The sequence below is a fragment of the Pelodiscus sinensis genome, chromosome 1 (genome assembly GCF_052426305.1).
Source record: "Pelodiscus sinensis isolate ZL-2025 chromosome 1, ASM5242630v1, whole genome shotgun sequence".
Classification (NCBI taxonomy): domain Eukaryota; kingdom Metazoa; phylum Chordata; order Testudines; family Trionychidae; genus Pelodiscus; species Pelodiscus sinensis.
The window spans coordinates 99,032,659-99,056,765 of record NC_143052.1 but is presented as its reverse complement, the minus strand read 5'-3'; the positions used below and the strand labels follow the sequence as shown (position 1 = coordinate 99,056,765).

The following is a 24,107-nucleotide window of genomic DNA, read 5'->3' as shown; positions in this document are numbered from 1 at the left end:
CTACCCTGGGGCCAGAGAAGGCTGGGACTGTGCAACCTGGCAGCCCCATCCCCAGGGGCAGATGAGAGTTTTGCGGGGCCCAGGGCAGCACAATTTTGCAGGGCCTCCCCTTTGGAGACAAAACAGAAAAAAGGTGTCAAATGCGCAAACTGAAGGCTATTTTTCATATTAAATGTGAATTGGGTAAATTTGATAGAAACTTAATTTAGTTGGATAATTTTTATTTGAATTATATTGTAATTCATTCTTAAACACAATTCTACATCAATAATTAAACATTTTAATTTGTATTTAAGTCTACTATAGCTGTCTAGCTCTTTTGGCAGCACATTCTTCAATTATGTCAGTAAAGTCCATTTCTTTACACAGGTCATTTTCAATCGATATAATCGAAAGACCTACAAATCGCTCCTGACTCACAGTAGATTCTCTTTGGCTGCCCATGGCTGGTATTTGCCAGGCAGCGTTGGGTGTTCCACAGCCAGGCAGCATTGGGACCTGCGGGGCCAGGTGGAGTGTGAGTGTTGAGACTTGGGGGGGGGGACGTGTGGGTGTTGAGGCTTGGGGGGGCAGGCAGCGTTGGGTGTTGGGGGGAGGCAGCATGTGGCTGTTGGGACTTGGGGGGGCAGGCAGCATGTGGTTACTCGGGTTGGGGGGCAGGCAGCGTGTGGAGGATGGCGCACAGATGGGCCATACAGAGGACTCATCAGACAGGCCAAAATTACCATTTCAGCCTCTCGAACAGCTCCTGGCTGGGCGGGGGCAGCTGGCAACTCCTCCTGCTCCCAGGGACATGTTGGGGGAGGGGGCGCTGTCTGTGGAGCTGGATCGCACTGCGCCCACGAGTGGGGGGAGGTGGGGACTGGTGGGAGGAGATGGGGTCTCCCTGGAGGGCGGGTCCCTCTACCCCCGGGCACAGCGGGAAAGGGGTCTGGGCTCCCCCCGGGGGATAAACCACACTACCCCCAGCCTCTCTCTGGGCGGGGCAGGAGGGCGGAGCAACGGGATACCCTGGCAATGAGCCGCCGCCGTGCACGCCACTGGCTAATGGATCCGCTTGTGGACTCGCAGCGAAAGGCAACAGGTAAGGGCAGCAGCAGCAGATATACGTCAGGGCAGGTGGGGCTGGCGCAGGGCCCTGGGCAGCCGTCCCGCTCGCCCTGCCCTACATCCGCCACTACCCATCCCTCAGCTGGGTTTGGGTAGGGATTGGGGGTTAAGGTTGTGAAGGGGCATGGTCTTGGGGAAGGAGTGTGGCTTTGGGTAGAAGGGGCAGAACTTCAGCTGTCTTCCCCAAGCTGGGCCTTCACCTGCCGCCCATGTTCCCACCCATTCATTTACTTGCCAGTTGCTGTTGCTATAAGCGTGGATTTTATCACGCTTAGATAAAAATTGCTATGGAACTTCCAAATCCATTTAGAGAAGAGGAAAGAATCTTACCTTAATGTTAAAATTGTCATCAAGAAGGATGTTTTCCAGTTTTAGGTCCCTATGGACAACACCGTTCTAAAATGGAAAAAAAATGGGGGGGGGGTATTGCACAGGTTAAATAATTGAATCCTGAGGGTGGTCTGTGTGTCTATATTTCGGGACTGAGTTTGCTGTCCTAACACTCACAGCCCAGTGACTAGTGACAGGAGATGTTAGTCACTTGCTGTGTGGTTAAGAGAAGAATGACTGGAATCTGTCCTCCCACAAAGCCAGTAAAACAGCAGGGGGATTCTTTTCGGAACTTAATTCCAACTCCTATCCTCCCCCCACTGTGTGAAAGCAATATATTCTTCCCAGGCACCAGAATACAATATCTGTCAATGACATTAGTTCTTAGAAAAGCCCTAATTCCTCTAGTGTGCAGCCATTTGGGCAATGGGAATTATAACACTAAAAGACTGCTACAGCCTGTAAATGTTAGAGATGGAAATTAACAAGCAGAATTTAAATCACAGCATCTTGTTCCAAAAGTTCTCAAAACTAACCATGCTCAGAAGGCTGTAATGGATTTTCTGTACTGCACAATGAGATCTCAGAAAGCCTCCCTTACCGCACAGAATTCAAAGAGAAATTAACATGTTTTAAAACTTCGAATGAAAATCTGTGCAAGCTGCTTTTTGGCTTTAGTCTGGTACAAATTTTGGCTCTCTATCTATATGACCCGTCGGTTGGGGCACTGGCTTAGAAGACCCAATGTCAATTCCTTGCTCTGTCATGGACTTTCTGTGAGACCCTGGGCAAGACACTTAACTTCTTTGTGCCTTAGTTGCCTATCTGTAAAAACTGGTATGACAATGCTTCCGTACTTCAAGCAGCACTGCTGGGATAAAAGCAACACCCTCTGAAATGTAATGAACGTAACATCCCTACAATTGCATCAGTCACAGGGCACACATGGACAACCACAGCCTATAAGGGAGCATGAAGAGCCCATGAAGTTAATCAGCCAGATGTTTGTTTTTTATGGCTTAAATTGTCCTTCGGAAGCATGCCATGAAGAATAAAGACAAGAGCAAGGGGAGTCCTTCTGATGCCCCTATGATATCTGGAAGAGTTACTTTTGGATAACTTTAGATGGCACCAGGGGAAGTACTCTCACTTTATTCACCTCTCGGAAGAGTTCCCTTGTACTGAAATTGCACATGTACACCTCTGCTCTGCTTTTTTTAATTGTCCCTTATTCTTCCATCAAGAATTCTTCAGAATTCAAATTACAGGATAACTATCCGTCCTTTTCTATGACTCTGTCATCTACAGAAAGCTAATGAGGTATTCTGTTAAATAAGGAGAATATTTTCAAAGGTTGAAATGAGAGCTAGATTTGGTGGAAACAGGCCCACATAAGATTATAGCCTTTAGTCTCTAACCCTGGATGGTGAATGCTTGTGATACCTTTCTGTATGCTTAAAATACTGCACCTGCACCCTGCCACTTCAGCAGCTGAATCTTTTTACCTCACTTTTTCTTTTAAGCATTAGAGTCACTGTTAAATCCTCAAATAGCTCCTTTAACACCAAATGCTGTGCTCACCTTGTGACAGTAATGTACAGCGGAGACAATCTGCCGGAAGAAGTGTCTTGTCTCCCTCTCGCTCAGCCTCCGCCTCTCACTGATGTAATCGTACAACTCCCCTTTGCTTGCATACTCCATGATGATCACAATCTTATCTTTATTTTCAAATACTGCAGAAGCAAAAAAATTAAAAAAGAACGGTTCGTTTGATAGATTTAAAATTAGTACTTAAAAGAGGGGAGAGAATACAAATGATTCAGTGTGTTTGAGGCACCCTCCCTGGAGCACAGAGATTTTCAATATACTGCCCCCAACACGCTTGGCAAAGGTATAGACTAGTCAAGTGCATTGGTTCTCATCTGGAAGGTCACAACCCTAAGGGGGTCATTGTGATGGGGCGGCAGAGCCCCACACTTGCAGCTCCCCCCTCCTTTCGGGGGATGAGCGGCAGGACACAGCGCGGTGCCAGCCGTCGCCCCGCGCAGTCGTGCCAAAGCGGCCGGTCGGCGCATGCACCGGTGGCGCCGCACAACGGGCCAGTTCACCCTGGGTTGCTGGGCAACCATACACAGCCCCAGCTGATGGGGCCGGCACGTGTAAGGCCAGCCAGGGAGACGTGGGCGGCTGCAGCACCACACAAGGTGCTGCCTCGCCCTGGTTTGCCGGGCAACCACCCGCTGCCCCAGACGTGAGCAGCGTGTTTGGGGCTGTGCAGGGAGGCGTGGCGAACGATGCGGGACATCACCTGCTGGCCGCGGGTCAGGTGATGTCAATGGGGATGTCACAGGGCATCCCAGGGCAGAGGTCGGGAATATAAGAGGGAGAAGGGAGGAACCATGGGGGGGAGACAAAGACGTGGAAGGGGAGGAAGAGAATAGGTGAAGGAGGGAAGGAGGACCTATGAAGGGAGTGGAACCGGAAGAGTCTGGGGAGAAAGGAAGCCTGGACAAAGAGGGGCATGGCGAATCTCAGACGCCGGAGGGAGAATGCCCAACGGAGGTGGAGACAGGTGAGCCAAGAGCGAGAGGAAGTGGCCCAGGACAGAGCTAGGGAGGTAAGCCCGCGGACTGGTGAGTTAAGGGGTAACGCCCCACCAGTCAGGTCACACGAGGGAGTCGTGACTCTCCCTTGACCTTAGGGCCCTAGGTTGGGACTCGGAAAGAGGGCGGGCCCGGGTCCCCCTTCCCCTCATCCAAGACACACTATCCTGGGTAACGGGAGCAGCATTTGTAGCGACTGATAGGGAAGTAGCCCTGTAAGTCCTGACAGGGCCAGTGACTAGAGGCTCAGACTGGAGAGGCTATTTCACAGTCATGGACAGAGCAAGGGAAAGAGGATTGTAACTACCCTCACTGTCTCTACAGCTGGGGGTATGTCTACACTGCAACGCTATTTTGGGATACTGCAGTATCTCAAAATAGCCATCCTGTGTCGTCACAGCAAACCCGTTATTTGGGCTCGCTATTCCGTCCCTGTAAACTTCATTCTACAAGGAATAAGGGACATTTCGGAATAGCACTTTATTCTTATTTCGAGTTATGGTGCTGTGCAGACACACTCCCATGTGGGAGGGGGATCCTGACATTGTAATGAGGGCTTAAAAAAATCCACTAGGCTCTATGAGTCTGAGGCTTTGTCTACACTTAACAGGTTAAAGCAGTATTGTGGCTCCCAGCATTACAGCATGGATCACACTGGTGCTTTACAGCACTGTGACTTGCTGTGCAGGGAAAGGGGGTAGGGGTCCCTCACACTTCTGAGCCAGAAAGTTACAGCACTATAAAGTACCAATATAGAGCAAAGTACTAGCGCTAAGAATTCAGGAGTTCTAAGCCCAGGTCTGACAATGACTTTCTATATCCTTGGGAAATGCACTTAACCAATCTGCATGATAGACATTGCACATTTTTTGAAGAACTTAAATTATCTGGCATGCTAGAGAAAAAAGGCAGAACTTGAAATGCAAGTGATAAGCCTACATCTTAATGCCTGGACATCTTTTGTGAGCCAATAATGCACCAGATTCAACCCCTGCCTAAGTTATCTTTTCAAATGCTTATCCAAACAAACCATGTAACTCCAGGAACTGCCTAGGGAAAGAGGCTGGTTCACAGGGTTGGGAGTTGGCAACCCTGCATTATAATTCCAAGTCTGACCTAAGTTTCATTGTGGCCTTGAGCATTTGCATAGAGACGAATTCTCAACTCACTGGCACTGATGTAAATCTCAGAATAACTCCACTAAAGACAGTAGCAATACCCACCTCAGGGGGGTGTCAGAAAGATTAGTGACTGCTTGCAGTGAAGCAGTGTAAAGCACTCATCACTACTATGATTATTCAAAAAATACAGATAACTTAAGACACACAAATTAAGTATTAGTTGAACAATTACAAAGATTAGGTCTGAGCTCTTTGCTGCAGGCATAATGAAAGGATCTGTGATAAAGGCAAAGGTGCTTAATGTTCTACACTTGTTCATATTATAAATCATTACTGCTATTAAGTATCACTTTATTCAGTTACAGCAAACAGCAAACTTTTCCCTACTACACTACTGTGTAGTCACAGTACTGCTAAACAGCATATTAAGATAAAAGGGCCTGATTTAGGAATGTTTACAGATACCCAGTTAAATGGTTACCCAGTACCTGCAAGCAGTCCTCTGCCTGTAGCCCAGCCATGGTCAGAGGGCTGCTCCAGCCCCACTGGGTCCCCTGCCTAGGGTTGCCAGCTCCCAGCCCATGCAGGCTAGGAGCTGCGGCATCAGCCCCTGTAGAAGGCCAGAAGCCATGGTGTCAGCTCCTGCGTGGGGTGGGGCGGACTGGGAGCAACCCCTGCCTGTAGCAGGAGTTGCTCTAGCCTGACCCCAGCAAGGAGGCTGGAGTGGCCTCCTTGCCCACCTCCTTTAATCATTTAAACACTGTGTTAGCACTGCATTTTACCATTTAACCAATTAAATGGGATTTTACATCCTGAGCCTGATTCTGTTTCCCTGCACAATGTGTCACCATTTGCACCAGCGCAAAAGGAGTGTAAAACCATTCTAATTTGGCAATCAGAGTTCTGCAAACAGGGTTCTATTTATTTCAATAGTAATACACTCCAGACCCTTCAGTCACACTATCTATCAATATGTGGCCTTCCTGGTCTGAAAGAAGTTTTTCGTAACCATGAGTCATAATATGCTTAGATATGTGACTGCTGGATATGTGATTTTATAAATCAAACAATACATAAATAGCCAGTTAGGTCTTAAATGTGCCAAATTCATGAACAATTATTTTACTGCCTATATTTACCATAAATATTTCAGATGTTTGATGTTTTTCATTAGATTTGAAAACAGGCACGCTAGCACACATTTAAAGGCCACTTCAAAGAGGTTTTGAAGTTATATTGTTAACTTTTGTTAGATACATTACAGTAGTGAGTTGGGGCCCATTGCACTATGAGCTGTACAAACACAAACAGAAAAAGCCCTGGCTCTTGTCTTAAAGATCTCACAGTCACAAAGAAACACATTCCTCTCACTTGTTTAAATTGGTGAAATTAATAGAACAATGCCAATTTTCCTCAGCTGAAGCGCTAGCCTTAAGGGTTTATGTATAGTGTACAACAAATATTGTAATTTAGCAACTGTAATACTTTAGCATAGTAGAGGAGTCTGAGATGTCTGTAGGGAGTTTCATTTATTTACTGTTGCCTATCCTTCTGCCAGGAAAAGGTTATGCCTGTGACTGAATTTACTATAACAATTCTACATATTCATTATTATTATTTAATTGTGTGTGTGTGTGTGTGTGTACTATTCTGAACTTCAATGGGAGGGCTAGCTGCTCAGCACATATAGTTCTTCCCCCTCCAGCTCTCACACCTACAGCTCCTGTATGGGTGGGGAGGGAGAGAAGGAGGAGTACTGGCTATCAAATATTTGTGATTGCCTTGAAACTCAACATTTTGTAAAAGCATATGCATGGCCATTAATAAGAATGCCAGAAAGCTTATCTTCATGGAAATAAAAGTTTACACAAGGACAACACTGTGCCTTTAATGACCAGCTCTGTATTGGGTGTGAGTTAGGAGCTGTCATCCAGCATTGAAACGTTACCACAGGGATTCTGGCTGACCCAGCTAGGACTCCTCATGGGGCCTTTGAGCAGGTGGAAACAGGAGTGCTGCTCTGCCACCCTTCAAAAGTGTCCTGTGTGCAATTCTCTCTCAGTCCATTCAGCTCCCCTAGCTGGTACTGAACAAGCAGGTGGACACATTTCTGCTTTCACCCATTCTTCCCTACCTCCTCTGGGTGAATGCCACCAACACTAGCTTTAAGCAATGCCTATGTTGGCCACCCTGCAAGTGGGTGTTTGTGCTGTCTCTTGTGCACCTGTGCAGAGCCAACTGCAGTCTGGCCCATATGTTCCCTGACATGACTGCACCTTCAGAACTCAGTCCAGCAAAGTACTGTGCTGTGTGCTATCAACTGCCATTGACTCCATTGGGAGTTCATGAAAACTAAACATTTAAACTAACAAAAAAGGCTGTGGCGAGTTTCAAATTGCCACACAGTTTGGGCTGCTGTATAATATTTCCTCTGACTCTGAAAATCTACTGTACACACAGGAAACACTGTACCTGGCCTGGATAAACACAGGTCCCTTTAGAATGTATTGAATTTCTTTTTGTTTCATTCTATGGAGGCAAGAAAAAACATGCTGGCTGTGAAATTTCCTCCAAAGTAACAAGGTTGCAGGGGGGTCTTCCAAGCCAGTGAAATTCTGGAGCAGGACAACTAGAATGTTGTCTTCTAACGTGGCTATTAGTGTTTTAAGGAGCATACTTCAACTTTTGCAGCTCAGCGTGAAGCTGCAGTTCCCAAAACACACATAGTTTTCATTCTTGGGCTTTGTCTCTTGTCCCCTCACACCTTGTCATTGAATTTTACAAGCCAAAGCCTCTGCAGTTCTTTCTAAATCCCCATAGGCTTCAGCCAAATGGCTCTGATAAAAGGGAAGGGAAACTGCCAGATAAAATTGGCCGCTGACTTGTCTGCTGGCCTTACAGTACCCTGAAGCATAGACTTCTGCCAGTGATTACATCCTACATGTATCCTCATTAACAATAACCTTCGGAAACTGGAAGAACTGTCTCTGGATGGATTATACCACAATATCCTCTCCAGAAATGACAGACTGGAGATGAGTCAACATAATATGTGTTCTATATAAAAGTGTTCTGACACACTATTGATAAAGCATTAATGAGTGCACTCATATCTCCAAGCACAGAGACAGTTGCTAACTAATCACTATTCAGCTCAGGAAGGGGGGAAAGAATCATTCTTTATGCTTAGATAATAAACTAAGAATACATTAATTCAACATTTTGAATCAGAAGTAAAGTCAGTTCACAAACTGCTATTGAACTGTGGACCAGGTTTTATTATCAGAGGGGTAGCCGTGTTAGTCTGAATCGGCATAAACAACGAGAAGTCCTGTGGCACCTTATAGACTAACAGATTTATTGGAACATAAGCTTTCGTGGGCAAAGACCACTTTGTCAGATGCATGTGTGACAGACTGATAGTCTCTGGAGACAACTCAACATAATATGTGTTCTATATAAAAGTGTTCTGACACACTATTGATAAAGCATTAATGAGAGCACTCATATCACTAAGCACAGACAGTTGCTAACTAATCACTATTCAGCCCAGGAAGGTTTATTGTCTACCAGATGTACAATTAAACTGGCTAAATTCACCACTCGTATAAGCGGGCCAAGATCCATTGATCTCCATGAAGTTTCACTCACAACAAGAGTGAATTCCACACATGCATGTGCAGGGACACAATTAGGGTTGATGAATCCCAATGGGCTTGCAACTTTGTTCTGACTAATAATATTGAGTCTAACAGATTGTTGTGCATACATGCTAATTGAGGACCAGCAGCTCTGAGAAGGGGGACGGTTTGTACCTGCACTCCCTCCAGAAAATGTTGTGGGGACTCCTTTGTGAGCAGGTAGCTGGTGTGCATTTGAAGGGCATGCACAGGGCTCTGGTCCCTCTTCCAGCTTTCTGTTCTTGGGACAGCTTGCACACCAAAGGGTATTAGCAAACAATATGCTGAGCTCAGGAAAGTGTTAGCGATGACACAGGGGCACAAGTGGAGAGACTCCTTTTGCCTCCTCTAACGCTCTGGACACTCTCCACTCATGTCATAAAAACGGTTTGATGCTACTAAACATGTTAACTTCCCTATGTCTCATGCTTGACGAGAGCATTCTTTTGATAAATGGATTTACTGAAGTTGTTACTTAGCAACTCGACCATTTCAGCTTTGTCAAATTCTTTATATTAAGGTTGTAAAAACCCATTTAATTGGATAACCAGTTAATCTTCCACATTCCTACTTTATATTCAGAAATTTCTAATTCCATGACCAAATTTCCCTCTGGTCTAAAATTTAACATTTAGTTTGAGTCTCAGTCCAAGAATATTTCCCCATAATTACCTAGAAACAAACATAGAGAGCATTGAGAAAGGCATGTTATTTTAGATATTTCTATTGTTTTCTAACAAGCAGGCCCTATATTTTAAAAGCTATATTTGGGGAATACTAAAACTCTACTATGAATGTTTGCATTTGGGGGAAAGCATATTAGATCCAATCAGTATACGAGCATATCAGTGCCTCGCATCTCAGATTGATTGTGTTGTCTCCTCAAGGTTGCATTGATACATGGTATTTTCATACGGTATGTCTACACTGCCACTCTAGTTCGTACTTGCGTGGCTAATGTAGGCATTCGAACTTGCAAATGAAGCCCGGGATTTAAATATCCCAGGCTTCATTTGCATGTTCCCGGGTGCCGCCATTTTTAAATGCCCCGTAGTTCGAACTACCTGCCCGTGGCTACACGCGGCATGGACTAGGTAGTTCGAATTAAAGCTCCTAATTCGAACTACCGTTATTCCTCCTGCAAACGATGAGGAGTAACGTTAGTTCGGACTAAGGGCTTTAGTCCAAACTAACACGTCCCAGCGCACACTTCCTGGTTCGAATCAGCTGTGATTCGAACTAGTGCGCCGGTGAGATCATGTTAATGAAGCGCGGGATATTTAAATCCCCACTTCATTAATTACTTCGGTCATCTCCATTTGCATCCCTAGTCCGAACTAGGGATGCAGTGTAGATGTACCCAACTTAGCTTCTATCATGTCAGTGTATCTCAACATAAAACAGAATGACACAGAAAAGCCAGCAGCACCTCTCTCCACTATGGCAACAGTGCCTCAAGAACTCTCTACTGCAACATGGAGGAAACCCTTCAAGCACAGATTCTATGACATACAGACCTTTTCATCCCACCTTCATGCATCCTTGGCCCCATACGCAACAAATCCTAATTCACACATTGGCCCCTCACCTCCATACTCTCCCTCCCTCCCCCGCACACAGATGCAGATTTCAATCCTCTAATTTCTATATAAAAATTAATACCAATTTTACAACAATCATCAACGTAAGTCACCCAATTGCTTATGTTCTCAAGAACATTACAGAAAAGCATAACACATCCTTGGCCCACACCCTATTTGCAGTCCGCTCCTGTACTCTATTGCTTACATACACCGATACACAGTCCTATATACAGGCAGTCCCCGAGTTACGCGGATCCGACTTATGTCGGATACGCACTTACGAATGGGGCTTTCTCGCCCCGGAGCTCGCAGGCAGCGGGATCGCCCAGAGTGCAGCGGTCCTGCCATCTCGACCTCCGGGGCGAGAAAAGCTGCTCCGGATGCCCCTGGTCTGCTGGGGACCGTCTCCAGCAGACCAGGGACACCTGGAGCAAAGCCGGGGAGGCGGAGGGGTCCCGCGCCTCTGAGGCTTTGCCAGAGCAAAGCCTCAGAGGCGCGGCACCCCCGCCGCTGCTGCCGCTTTGCTCCCCGTGTCCCTGGTCTGCTGGGGGGGGCGCTGCTAGTGCGCCCTCCCCCCCAGCAGACCAGGCTTTTGTTGTGGACCCTGGGGTAGAGCAGCTGGGGTGCTGCCGGGTTGGTCCTGCAGGGACCTACTTGGCAGCCCGGCTGTTCTGTCCCAGGCTCGAGATTCAGCCGCTGTTGAAACTGATCAGTGGCTGATTCCAGGAAGCTGGGGGCAGAGCAATTCTGCCTCCAGCTTCTGGTAGTCAGCCCCTGGTCAGTTTCAGCAGCAGCGGCTGAATCTGGAGCCAGTTCCGACTTACATACAAATTCAACTTAAGAACAAACCTATAGTCCCTATCTTGTACGTAACCTGGAGATTGCCTGTAGTATAATGAAAGCCACACCAATCCTACAATAATCACCAAAACACCTGAACACATTATCAATACACAGGAGTGTATATTGGTTACTCAGGATGAAGGTGGAGATGCTGGTAGAAAGGACGTAGCTAGACTTAGAAGGAGTAATGAGTGGAGTGGAAATACATGACTTTGCTGCTTATTTCCTTAGGTTCACATGCAATCTGAATGTAGAGATAAAGAGTCCATCATTAAACATTCATGGAATGTAGTGATTCTATGTCAATGTCCATCTATATATTTACATGCATCTTCAAACATGATACAACACAGTGCGTGTGTGCTGAACACCCACACCAAATGTAGTTCTGAAATATATGCCCCAAGAAAAAAACGTGATTGTGATTTGGGGGAAGGAAAGGGGCATTAACTAAGTGCTGGATATATTTACTGTAAATAATAACGAGGTAATAAATATGATACCCTGTTAACATCTAGGCTGTGACTTGCAAGCTGATGATGAACTGATTGCCCCTGCATAGCTTCTGTGAATGTTTCGTGCACATTGTGTTTTCGCTGTGTTTGATTTATTATCTGCCATCCTGAAGCTCACTCCACCTCTGAAGTGCTTCTGCATCTCTGCTGCAACTGGCAATTTCAGGGAACTGGGTTTAGCCAGGAGAGGCTAATTCACGAAAGGCTGTCCTAGACTGCTCCTCAACTGCTGATGGGGGATAAAGGAGCATGTAAGGTTATTTATGCATATGAGCAGTGGGAGAGCTTTTTGAAGGAACCAGTGCGAGCTCCGCAAACTGATCAAGAGCAAGAAACAGGGAGCTGTCAATATTAACAGATGGACTATGGAGATAGGCTGTCAATAAGAAATCAAGAGAGATGATTTGTACAGAGAGAAGTGAGGAACCCAGTTATTATACGACATGAAGAAGAAATACTTGTTTTTATTTGAGCCATTGACTTTGTGGGGTGATGTTGAGAGAGATGTAGCAAGGCCCCAGAAAATGAAGGAGGGAGCACCACTGTAACATATATTAGCAGGTAGAAGGAAAGCCACAGTAATCTATCAGAAATTGGAGAGAAAGAACTTGTAAAGGAGGGTGCTACAGTAATGTAAAGGTGAGTCTACACTGCATCCTAAACTTAAAATAAGATACGCAACTTATTCAAAATAGCTTAATATGGTGCATCTACACAGCACCAAATTTCAAAATAACATGCTATTTCAAGCCATTCCTTATCCCGCATGCAATCAGGTTTACTGGGATGGTGAAATAGCACGCCCATTATTTAAAAAAAATATTTTGAAATAAGAGGCGGCTTGTGTAGACATGGGATAGCTATGCAGTGTAGACGTACCCTATGAGAAAGGAGGTGGGATATTAGAATAATGTATCAAAAGGGGGCAGATGCACTGGAGTAACACGTGAAAAGTGCAGGAAACTCACACTATGATAGTGTATCTATCAGGAGGTGGAGGGAGCACTGAACATAAGAATATAAGAACGGCCGTACTGGGTCATACACAGCAGTAATGTATGAGGAAGTAAGGAGAATTATTTTTCACTGAACTATATCAGTTTTTCCACACCAAAGACCCTTTCCTAAAAGAGAAAAATTGTGTAAAATCAGCAAAGGATGATTTATGTTCAAATATCCAAATATGTGCTGCAGCTTCTCTTTCAGTTTTCCTGTTAATTCTAAGGAAAAGGTTTGTTTGCGTATTTGATTGTTAAAAAGAATAGCTCTATGCTTCTGAAACCAAATCCTTTGGCTTGGGAGCTAACTGAAGAATACAAACATATAACTGGATATACGTAACTTCTCTACCAAAGATGTATTTGAGTTTTAGTACATTTTGTAAGGGCAACAATTGTTCTCCATCATACTCTGTACTACTACAGCAATAATTCCTGAATGTAATCTCTCTACTGAACTATATTTAGAGGGCTTGAAATGATGGACTCAGCTTCTATTCAGAGCTTTACAACTCCAAGATAGGACTGGCAGTGCAGAGACCACTCTCGGCTCAGAGATCTGGAAGTCTATTTCCCTCAAAGTGATTAATATTCCTCTTCAGGAACAAAAGAATTACACTTTTGCAGAAACCCTATGGACCACATTCTGCTATTAGATGAATACACTTTCTTTATTCATTTAAAGCCCTGGTGTCCAACAAGCTAACCACTAGCTGCATATGGCTATTTGGCCGGTTGAGGGTGGCTAGTTGGCTATGGCAGGATCCACTATGTTATTTACATTTTTCAGAATAATGTGACTAGTTTGCTCTAGGAGTAGCCACTATAGTGACTACTGCTTCAGAACTGGTTGAACACCATGGATTTAAAAAAATTCAAGTTATGCAAATGTGGCCCTGAGGGTAGAATTTAGCCCTAGCAGTATGAGGCATATGAATATGCCTTTGCAAAGACTAGTCAAAAGGATTCAGTGGTGTTGCGGACATCTCTTTGGTATTTTGCCAAATTTATTGACACCTAATTAAAAAAAATACCCTGATCCCTTTGTTTCTGTGTTTACAGAGTGCTAATTCAGACTGGGCAGGAGTTTATTTGTATTTGTTTGAAATGGACTACCTCCTCATGGGCTAATTTCTTTTGTTTTATATGTAACCCTGAGGTAAGAATTCTAGTTTGTTGGTTTAAGGGGGGCAAGCCAATCTCCTTCTACTGGAACCATTTGAATTCTCCTCATGCCTTTGCTCTCTATCAGAGCAATCTCCTAAATTAGTTCCAGTATGTTGACATTCCTTCCATCTGGTGTCTTTCCATTCCACGGTATTTTTATTACTCTCCTAACAGCCGCAGACAGAAGTACCTTTCCTCTGCTACAAAGTGCTCTTTTATTAAAGGTCAGCCAAATCCAGAGAACAAGCAAGTTTATCTTTAATTTTAGGCACATAGGCTGGAATAACCTTTTCATTCAATAAAATCATTTAAAGCCCAATTAGCGCACTCATGTTATAAAGGACAAATTATTCCTCAGAAAGACATGTGAATAATGGGACATAACTTCTTCCTAACAATTTTAGACTAATGTATCTCATGAGCTTCATGACTAGCTGGAAAAAAAGTGTCATTTTGTTTTAAAGCCTCAAGTCTGTATCTTCAGAATATTATTTACTAATTTAATGTTATATAATTTTTAAAAATAAAAGTACGTGATGGGCCTGGGTAGCCTTACTCTTTCAGAGTCCAATTCAAGAAAGCACTAAGCACGTTTAACTTGAAGCATAAGATTAGCAACCATTGAAGTCAATGGAATTTAAAGCATATTTAAATTCGCTTTCCTAAATCACAGCTGTATACAGTGGAAATACAATGCATTTTTTCTTAAATTAAAGGAATATAGTTAAGATCCTGTGATAATCATTTTAAATCAGTCTGTGGGTTAAAATCAATCCCTATCAAGTGGATTAAATCAAAATGAGAGCCATAATCCTTGCTGATATCAATTTTCTATGTATATGGATGAGACATAGAATCTGATGTTTCACCATTTAAAAAAAGAAGCTGAGAAAAATGTGAGACTCACTAAATCAGCCATAACGTTTCATCTTTCTGTTACACTAATCTTAATTTTATCTGAGTGAAGAACAGACTTGCTAATTACATCTTTAAATTATGACTGCAATTGGCTTGGAACTTCAGATAAGCAAGCATATGCCATGAGGTGGCAACACATTGTTTTTATTTCTTAAAGTTAATGTAGCTTGAGTTCATGGCAAAATGTGATTTGAAATTGCCAGTGTGCTCAGGAACCTAAGGGTTCATCTCACATGTGGTGTTATTTAGGTGTTAAAGCATACTGAATGAAAGGAAATTCACGTGGGTGGAGCATGATAACATGGGAGCTAAGTTTGTTTATACTTGTTTCATTACTAATCGCTACACTATAAAAACTGTTTTATATTCTTGGATGTTATCAAAAGAAAACAATAGAAATAATATACTTGATGGTCAAAAAGCTACACAGAGGAAGCCAATTAGCAATATGGTTAAATGGTATCACCACTGAAATACTTTGCCTTGGTTAAATGTTTTTTAAAACAATCTCAGTGTGACATGGCTCCTCCATATTTTTATGGAAATGTTTTAATATAAATATGCATAACTCAAATATGCTTCATGAAAAATGGAGCAAGTAACCTATCATTTAAGAGTTTCTAATCCCCTGAATATAGTGTATATTGTATTTGTGTGCATGTATCTTTCTTGTATGTGAAGTCAGAAGTATGACATGTAACCTATTTATTTACTAAGGTCTTCTAGTGAAAGTCATCTGTGGTATTTAAGGAACTTAAAGGCCCAGTTCTCAAGACAATGATCTGTGAATAATCTTGTTTTTCCTGTAAACCTAAACTGTGGCTGGTCCTAAAAAGACATGTGACCCTACTACCTGGTGCTGGAATCCATTTTGAATTTGGTATTTTCCCACAGAGGTGGGGAGAATGGCACAAAGACTTCCTGTCCTGGGGAAATTTTATTTAAGCAATGGGAAGCAAACAATGATTGTCTTCAGCTGTCTACCCACATCAAGAGGACACATAAAATCACCTGGAAACAAAAGAATTCTAACCATAATGGTGAAGATGAGCTGTTGGACCCAGGTCAGAAATATCAGCTCTGGCCTGAAAAGACTTCCCCTGAAATAAGAACTGGGATAAGAAACTATGATTTTTAACAACTTGTCCTAGTGTATTAGGCTCAGCAGGCATGTTTTCTTTTATTTTAGCTTAGTAACTTGCAACCACTTAAATCCTACTTTTTATACTTATAATCACTTTTTTTTAATCAAACTCAGCGTAAATCATTCTTACGAGGGGGGCAGATAACTGTGCATCTATCTCTTTCATTAAGAAAGGGGGAGAACTTTATGAGCCTTCTCTGTGTAAAACTTTTATACAGAGTAAGATGGATTTATTTGGGGGCTCGGTCCCTTTGGGGCTATGCTGAGGGTTACAGTCAAATCTCTGTAACTGAGACCTCCTAGAGCTGAGCTGTTATCAGTGTCTCTGGGTTACTTTGGTAGGGGACTGTTACCCCAATGCTGTGCCTTTTCTGGGGGAGACCAGAGCTCCTGGCACAGCAGGACAAGGCAGTGGGTGTCCCAGATAGCAGGTAGGCAGGCTCAGTGGCATGACCAGCCCATCAGGCAACAGTTTCAAGGGGATCTCTGTGACCAAACCCAGGACAATCAGCTTTCTATCTAGTTTTTCCTATTCATGTTAAGAGCCCAACCCCAAATGGGCTTCATGCTACAGGACATGTATTGATGTCAGGAATTCTCCACATGGAACTCACACGATCAGGCACTCAGGTCCATTTTGACTGTCTATAAAAATTTAGGGTGGAACTGACTGGCAGTGACTGAAAACTAACTGATCATTTTCTGTTACTGTTGCAGAAGCATGATATGAAATGTTAGCTCTAAGAAGTGTTTGTGCATGGCAAATTAGGAAATATATACCATCTTTGTAAATATATGTTAGATTTTAAAGATTTTACATTGAAGTTAAAAGGTTTAAAATAAACTAATTTCCTAATTAGCAAGGTAGGAAACCTAGTTCAAGTCAGTTTACATTTGTAATTTACAGTTTGTGAAAGTGTGAAGAATTTTTTATTCTCTTTATTAATCAATAAAATGCAATTGCAAAGACCTAAGGAAATGTGTTTTTTAAGGAAAATGCAATTTTAGCACTGTGATGTTTTAAAGGAGTTTGATCCTTCAAGGTACTGAGTGTCTTGTTATTGACTTCAATGGGCTTTGTATCGGGCTCATAATATTATAATTCAGTAAGAAAAATCTTTGTTAAATCATTTCCACCTAATTTGCAAACAATCTGTTCACTTTTAAAAAAGTAACTTGTCCATTTCACAAATTGAAGAACTCTGTTCAGATTTACTGAAACCCAGGACAACTTGCAGCAATGGAAACACTTAGATAAACACTGTAATTCACGACATAGAGACCCACAGGCCTGATCCTGTGCATCCATGTGCATAATTTTACTCCCATGAACAGTCTTACACATGTGTAAGAGTTTACAGGATTGGGCCTATACACTCCCCATATTTTAACTTTTATAAATTAAAGTATTGCCAGATGGGATGTCTTCTGCAGTCAGACTACCCATGGAATAATATGTTTGCTCTCAAAGGCTTTAGATACCAAGTCCTGGAGTTTGCAAGGGGGGAAAGAGAGAGGGAGGAGGGGTTTTGCTTTCTGTGTTAAAATTTATGCCCTGAAATCAGAACACTTCTGGCAAAGTCAGCTTCATCTTTTCAGTCCTTTTCATGGAATTTAAAGTCACTCGAAAGAGCACTTCCCTTCCAGCTGCACTCTAAAGATTGCCAATTACAGTCCTGCATGAGAGGATGGAATTTCTTCTGATTCAGAACTGGAGGTCTACTTCTTTCAAACAGCACATGAGATAAATTCATTTTGATTTGGGTACAAAAAGTATCAGTAAACCAGAAAGTCTATTTACATGCATTTGGATTTGCTTAGCATTAAAAACCAATGGCTTATGTTTACACTGAGTTGACAAATTCAGAGGTTAATCACCTTTAGCCAACAAGGTCAAAAGGATACCAAAACATGGATCCCATTTCAGGAAAACATGTGTTTGTAAGTACAATTCAAAGAACTGTTAAAGATCTTCCAGACAGAGAGAGAAGTACTCATTCCAGCCAGACTCAGTGCAGCTCGGCACCTATATTTATAGATTTTAGGGCAATACAAGTCTCTTCTTAAATACCCATAGAAAAAGATACATTTTAAGTAGACAACAGAAAACTAAAATAACCTTATTTATAATAATGTAACTATAACCAATTTTATGGCTCATTCACAAAGCTTATTATGTACTCTAGTCTTTGATGTAGCAAGCTACAGTATCTGCCTAATCTCAAATATGGAAATAATCCCATATCTTCATTGGAACTATCTCAGTCTTCAAGTGAAGCACACGAAGAGTTACATTTCTGAGCTGGGATCCTACACATTCTGCAGCATGTAACTATTCTTCTGGTGGATATGGCTATGTCTCAGTTGCTTTGCCACGCACTTCAGTACCCATGGTGTAATGTTGGCCATTAGAGAATACTTCTTTTTGTCTCCTGGAGTTGGTAAAGCAACAGCTGCTATGCCTCTGTTCCCAGTGTCACGTGACTGATTTTGTAATGGATAGGATCACACTGTGCATCTGAATTCCTACTGCCCATCTGCACAGGCCATGACTGAAATACAGAGGGCCATGCCAGACTGCTCTAGTTTCTAGATAATTATTTTGTGTCAGTAACAGAGCAGCTATTCGACCAGGGATAGAAGCAACCAGTAATGGCATGAACATCCTGAAAACCTCTAAAGATCAGAGGAAAGCTGCCTCCAATTCCCATATAAATAAGCATCACTCATGCTTAAGGCATCACAACAAAATTAACAGCAAGGGATCTTACTTGACAGTAACACTGTCATGTGCCAAATGCACTTTCAGTACGGTAGAAGGGGTGAAGAACCCTGAGCTGCAAACCCACTTTGGTTCTGTTGTGGAAAGGGATCATATTCAGCTGGAATAAAGGAGCTGAGGGTTATGGATAAAGGTTTTGCTTCAAGCTAATTTTAAATTATTTTCTGTTTTTAAATTGTTCTAACTCTTCAGTTAATTTTACTGGGTTACAATATTTTAAAGCAGAGCAGGAGACATAGGAATGGCACTTTTTCAAAGCATTGGAGCATACCTAATTTTTTAGTTCCAGTACACACTGGAACTAACTTTTGCTCCATTTGCAACCCACATGCTGACACAGCATCCCTCCCCTTTTCTGTTCCCAGTTCCTGTTATGAGTTTATTCCATAAAAAGATAGATGAATTCATCTCCTTTCAAGTAAAAGAACATGCTTTTGAATAGCTCAATATGTGATATTGTAACATAATTCCAACCCAGACCTTGTTTTAATCAGTCAGATCAACTCTCACAATAGAGTTGCCATATACCTATCATCACCTAGCCTGTACCGTGGGTGTGTAGAGTTAATACATAGGACCAAATTCAGGTGCCTCTTCCCAATATAAGCATGTGAAAAAAGAAAAGTGACTAAGTGGAGCCACAGCTCCCTCACATCTTTAAAGTTTCCACTTTACTGGTCTTTTGTGACAATGTTCCTACTCAGGGGCAGAGAATATATACACTTCCTGACCAGTTTAGTTCTAGCCAGGATGTCAAAGCCTGTGCAAGGAAGGAGGAGGAGTTTCCATTACAGGCCAGTATTCTATTTTTTTTTAAAGTGGCCTTTTAATACCTGCTCCTCTCCAGAGTCAGAAGCAGCCCTGAAGCCAGGAACTCTCTGTTGAAGAAATCTACCAGTCCCACTGCCCTATGCTGCAGGGAAGGATGCCAGAATGCAGAACCAAGGGAGGGAGATGGAACTGGACTGGAAGAGAGGAGTGGCAAGCCAGTGAGTGGATTGGGAGGAAGGGTTGAGAAACCAGAGCTTAGATTCAGGAGAGAAAGGAGCCTGGAGCCTGGAGAGAGCCAGCAAGAGGGGATGGAGGCAATGAAAGAACAGAGTGGAGGCAGGGGGGGAGACTGAGACCAACCAGGTGCTCCAGAAAAGTTAAACAATTAACTACATGGGAAATGGTTGGGGGTGGGAAAGGTTCAAAAATTTTAAGACAAGAAGAGATGATAAGATATCTAGTCTGACCTCCTCTGTGGTTGAGGAATATGAACTGAAATTGACTTTATATTGTGAGGGGGGAAATTAAGTTGATTTTTCTGGTTTGGGACCGGAAGGATTGAATGGTTTGTAAGACAGTTCTCCTCACACACAGACACCAGCATTTCAGCCACACATTAGCAACTTCCCCCATGCAAGGACCAACTGTGGTTGCTAGAGAAGCGGTCTGCATCTGCAAAGTGGAGTGTGATTTGAAGGGGAATTGGTACACAAAATTCTAGTAAGAGACAGTATAAGCCCTAACCTAAAAGCATCTGAAAACTAGGTCTGAGACAACAAACAGTACAGATGGTCAAAAGCATCACAGTCACTAACCTTCAAATATAGTGATGATATGAGAATGGCTGAGGGATGACATGATTTCAATCTCTCGTCTGATGTGAACCATATCTTGTTCATCCTTAATTTTGTCCTTACGAATGGATTTTATTGCAACCTATAAATGCAGGAAATCAAAGCATTACTCTTGGAACTAAACAGATGCAAATAATCTATTAGGAGAGTTCAGAAAATAAATACAGATGTCAGGTGCTGGCACAATGTGGAATGACCAAAACAAAGTTTTAAAATAAATACCCCATTACCTCTTCCACTTCATTACAACAAATACACTCTCATTACTGCAGTGGATCACATTAAGTTTTGAGATTTTTATTTGCATGCCTTTATCCTGCAAAAAAGGGTGGGGTTTTCAAAAAAACACTCAGCATTGGCTTAAATCTGAAGTCAATGGTAAAACCCCCCACTGATATCAATGAGAACAGCATTTGGCCAGAGTTCATTGTTTTGACAATCTCACATAAAAGCTTTAGCCCATTCCCATTAGAAATCCTATTTGTTTTTCACATAAAAATGCTGAAATGTTAAGGTACCAATAACAAAATATATTGGAACAAGCTCATACAATGAGCATGGTTTTAATACAAGTTATTACATGATGAGCTACAATATGCAAGTCCTAAGTCCTGAGCAAGTCTTAAGTAAAAAATAAAGAAATCCTTAATATTTGCAGCCTTGAAAAAATCACTCTTGTATAAATCCTGTGCTTTCATTTCCTATACAGAACTTGGGCAATCACTCCAAAACCATATCCTTCCTGCATCCTTCCTCAATCAGCCACCTTTCTCAAGTACATCATGTGACTGGGTATCTTTCCAAAAAGCAGGGTGGGAACAGAGGAAGTGATAGGCAAACTTGCAGCACAAATTCAGACTCAAGTGTTTGAGTTGCCTGTGGAAAAGAGAGGACTTTTATAAGCTAGTTCATATATAATTGTGGGGGTCAGATTATACTACAAAAGAAAAACATAAGCCAACAACAGTAAGACCCTGATTGGTGGAATGTGTTTTTGAATGACAGCAAATGGCAACACAGACTTTATGATCAGAGATACTTACCCCAAATGGCTTTTTTTATAAGTCCAGGCACAAGGAATAAATTACCAGCTGATTTAAAAATCAAACATGGGCCTTTCAGCTAACATAATTATCTGACAATGCACCTCTAGTTTCCTTGCTCTTGCTATGGAGGCCACCTTTGTGGGTGAATAACACTTTTGTTATTCCACTTGCTTATTATAATATGGAACTATCTTGAGAAAACATTTTGCCTTGTGAAAAAATATGTGGGTTTACAGTGTTCCAGTCTACTATGACACACTGCTTGAGTGCATCAATCATTGCAAATGCCACTATTGGTGCCATTTTAATTAGCGGTGTGAATTGTTAATCGGTTAACCAGCAAGCATCACTCTGGGTGATGTTCACAGATGACTGGCAAGGGCTGGAGCAGTCCCTGCCCACTGCAGGCAGGGGGCTGTTCCAGTCCAGCTGGGCCTGCTGTGGTCAGAGGGCACTCCAGTCCAGCCAGAGCAGTCCCCACCATGGCACGACGTATTGAAGGTGGGGAGCACTCCAGCCTGGCCAGAACAGCCATTGTCTATGGTGGGCCGCACTCCAGCCTGGCCCAAGAAGTTCCAGCTAGTTAATAGATTAAATGGGATTTTACAACTCTATTTTTAATTATTATATTGTGTAGCCTCAAGGACATTGGGGAGAAACAGGAAAATATAAAAGAATATTAAAGTGAACTATGGTTAAATGGAATCATGTTACAAGATCAGGTTCCTTGCTAGTTACTACAGAGTTCCCAAATTGGGAAGGCATCGCTATTGGGGAAAAAAAACAAAAAACCACATTCTTAATTTTAAGCGTGAACCTAAATCCCCCTGAAGTCAACAGAGCTTAAACTTTAAGCATGTGCCCAAGCACTACCCTGATTCATGAATGAACAACAGCAGACAGTAAAGGATGAGTGGAGTCATATTTAAAAGCTAAAAAACTTTTTTCTGCTTCTTAAAAAAATGTTTGGGATAGAAGCTTAAAAAGTAAAAGTGCAATGCAATGTTTTCATTGAGGATTCAAACCTTTCTAGTAAAGGTAACAAGACAAAGTCCCCATCAGAGGAATTCCAAGAAGAGAGCTAAAGCAGCCAACACTAGCAGACAACATATGATTTTTTCTCTTTATCCACTTCTCTAAGGCAGCCTAGGCTGTAAGTGCATACCTTGTTTACAAGGAGGATGTGGGTGGCTCTTGGAGCAGCACATGCATTCCTGCAAGTAAATTTAGACTTGGGTAAAAACATGCTTTTTATCATAATACAGCCTTGCACTTGGCTCGCTACAAGAATTTTAAAAAGATTTTATTGTCAAGAATATAACAGGTAGCAAATTCTTCACCATCCTGGATCCAGAAAGGAATAATGGCATCCAGCACTGCAAGACAGACTTCCACATCCTAACTCTCTACTGGACCAACTGGAAAATTAGGTCCTTCTCTCTCCTATGTAGTTTCTACAGAAGAATTTTAAACATGGAGGTAAGTGCACCTTATATGAAAAATACAACAGTGATTCAAATTATGGTTGCATTATAGAAATTAAAATGTGTCTTTGAGTTTGTCTTGGAATACAGCGTGATGTGTTGTCCGTGTCTACATTTTTCAAAAGTACCTAAGTGACTTAAGAGCCTAAATCCAATTTTCAAAAGAGTCTTAGGCATGGAGGAGCCTGTCTCATGGAATATCACTCTTTCTTTAGTGTTTGTCACTTTTGAAAATTTGAATTGGGATCCTAAGTAATTTAGGATTGCTTGTAAATGTTACCCCATTTCTTCAAGTCCTAGACCCACTGAATTCAATGGAAGTTTTCCCATTGATTTCTTAGCCCCAGGATTTCACCCCATCCAAGAGAAGAAACATCTACACAAACTGGTAACATAGACTTTCACACTTCTCCAGTCCAACAGGTTCTTTTGGTCTCAGTGACTGATAGTTAGGAATCATGGAAGATGAGGGTTGGAAGAGATCTCAGGAGGACATCTAGTGCAACACCTGCACAAAGCAGGACCAACCCTAACTAAATCATCCCAGCCAGGGCTATGGTTAAGCTTGGAGCTAAAAACCTCTAAGGGTGGAGATTCCACCACCTCCCTAGGCAACCCATTCCAGTGCTTCACCGCCATTCTAGTGAAATAGTTTTTCCTGTTATCCAACCTAGACCACCCCCACTGCAATGTGAGATCATTGCTTCTTGTTCTCTCATCTGCCACTACTGAGAATGGCCTTTCTCCATCCTCTCTAGAATCTCCTTTCCTCTTCTTAAGAAAGAACTCTCTCTTCCCCATCCACACACACCTTTTTCTGAAAGAGTTCTTTCGGAAAAAGGCTTCTTCCTCGTAGAAAGAGGTTTACCAATGTCAGAAAAACCCCTCTGTTCTTTCGATTTTCTTTCAAAAGAATGTGATTGTAGTGTGGATGTAATTGAAGTTTTTTCAGAAAAACGGCTGTTTTTCTGAAAAAAAACCCTCTGTAGTATAGACATGCCCTCTGAGGCTGAAGATTATGTGGGCATGGCATCTGAACTTCCTTACCAATCCTACAATTGGTTGAGTTCAGTGGGGGAGAAAGAAATGGGAAAATCTCCCCTCCCCTCTTCTGAGGATAGCCAGAAATAAATAGAATAAATTTTGCGCTCTTCAGAA

General features: G+C 42.5%; 1 protein-coding gene across 2 annotated transcripts in view; it reads right to left on the bottom strand.

Annotated features, from left to right (window-relative positions):
• Nucleotides 1-24,107, bottom strand: part of NUAK1 (NUAK family kinase 1) — a 68,330-nt gene that overhangs the window by 18,274 nt on the left and 25,949 nt on the right. Inside the window, exons 1-4 of one of the 2 annotated variants that reach the window (XM_075938501.2) lie at nt 22,631-22,777; nt 20,381-20,501; nt 3,022-3,173; nt 1,441-1,506 (exon numbers count right to left, since the gene is read on the bottom strand). In XM_075938501.2, coding sequence (XP_075794616.1) covers nt 1,441-1,506; nt 3,022-3,173; nt 20,381-20,501; nt 22,631-22,723 — 432 coding nt within the window. In that variant the 5' untranslated portion in view covers nt 22,724-22,777. Of the gene's footprint in view, nt 1-1,440; nt 1,507-3,021; nt 3,174-20,380; nt 20,502-22,630; nt 22,778-24,107 lie in introns of those variants that run through there. The other variant, XM_025178936.3, reaches the window with a different exon arrangement.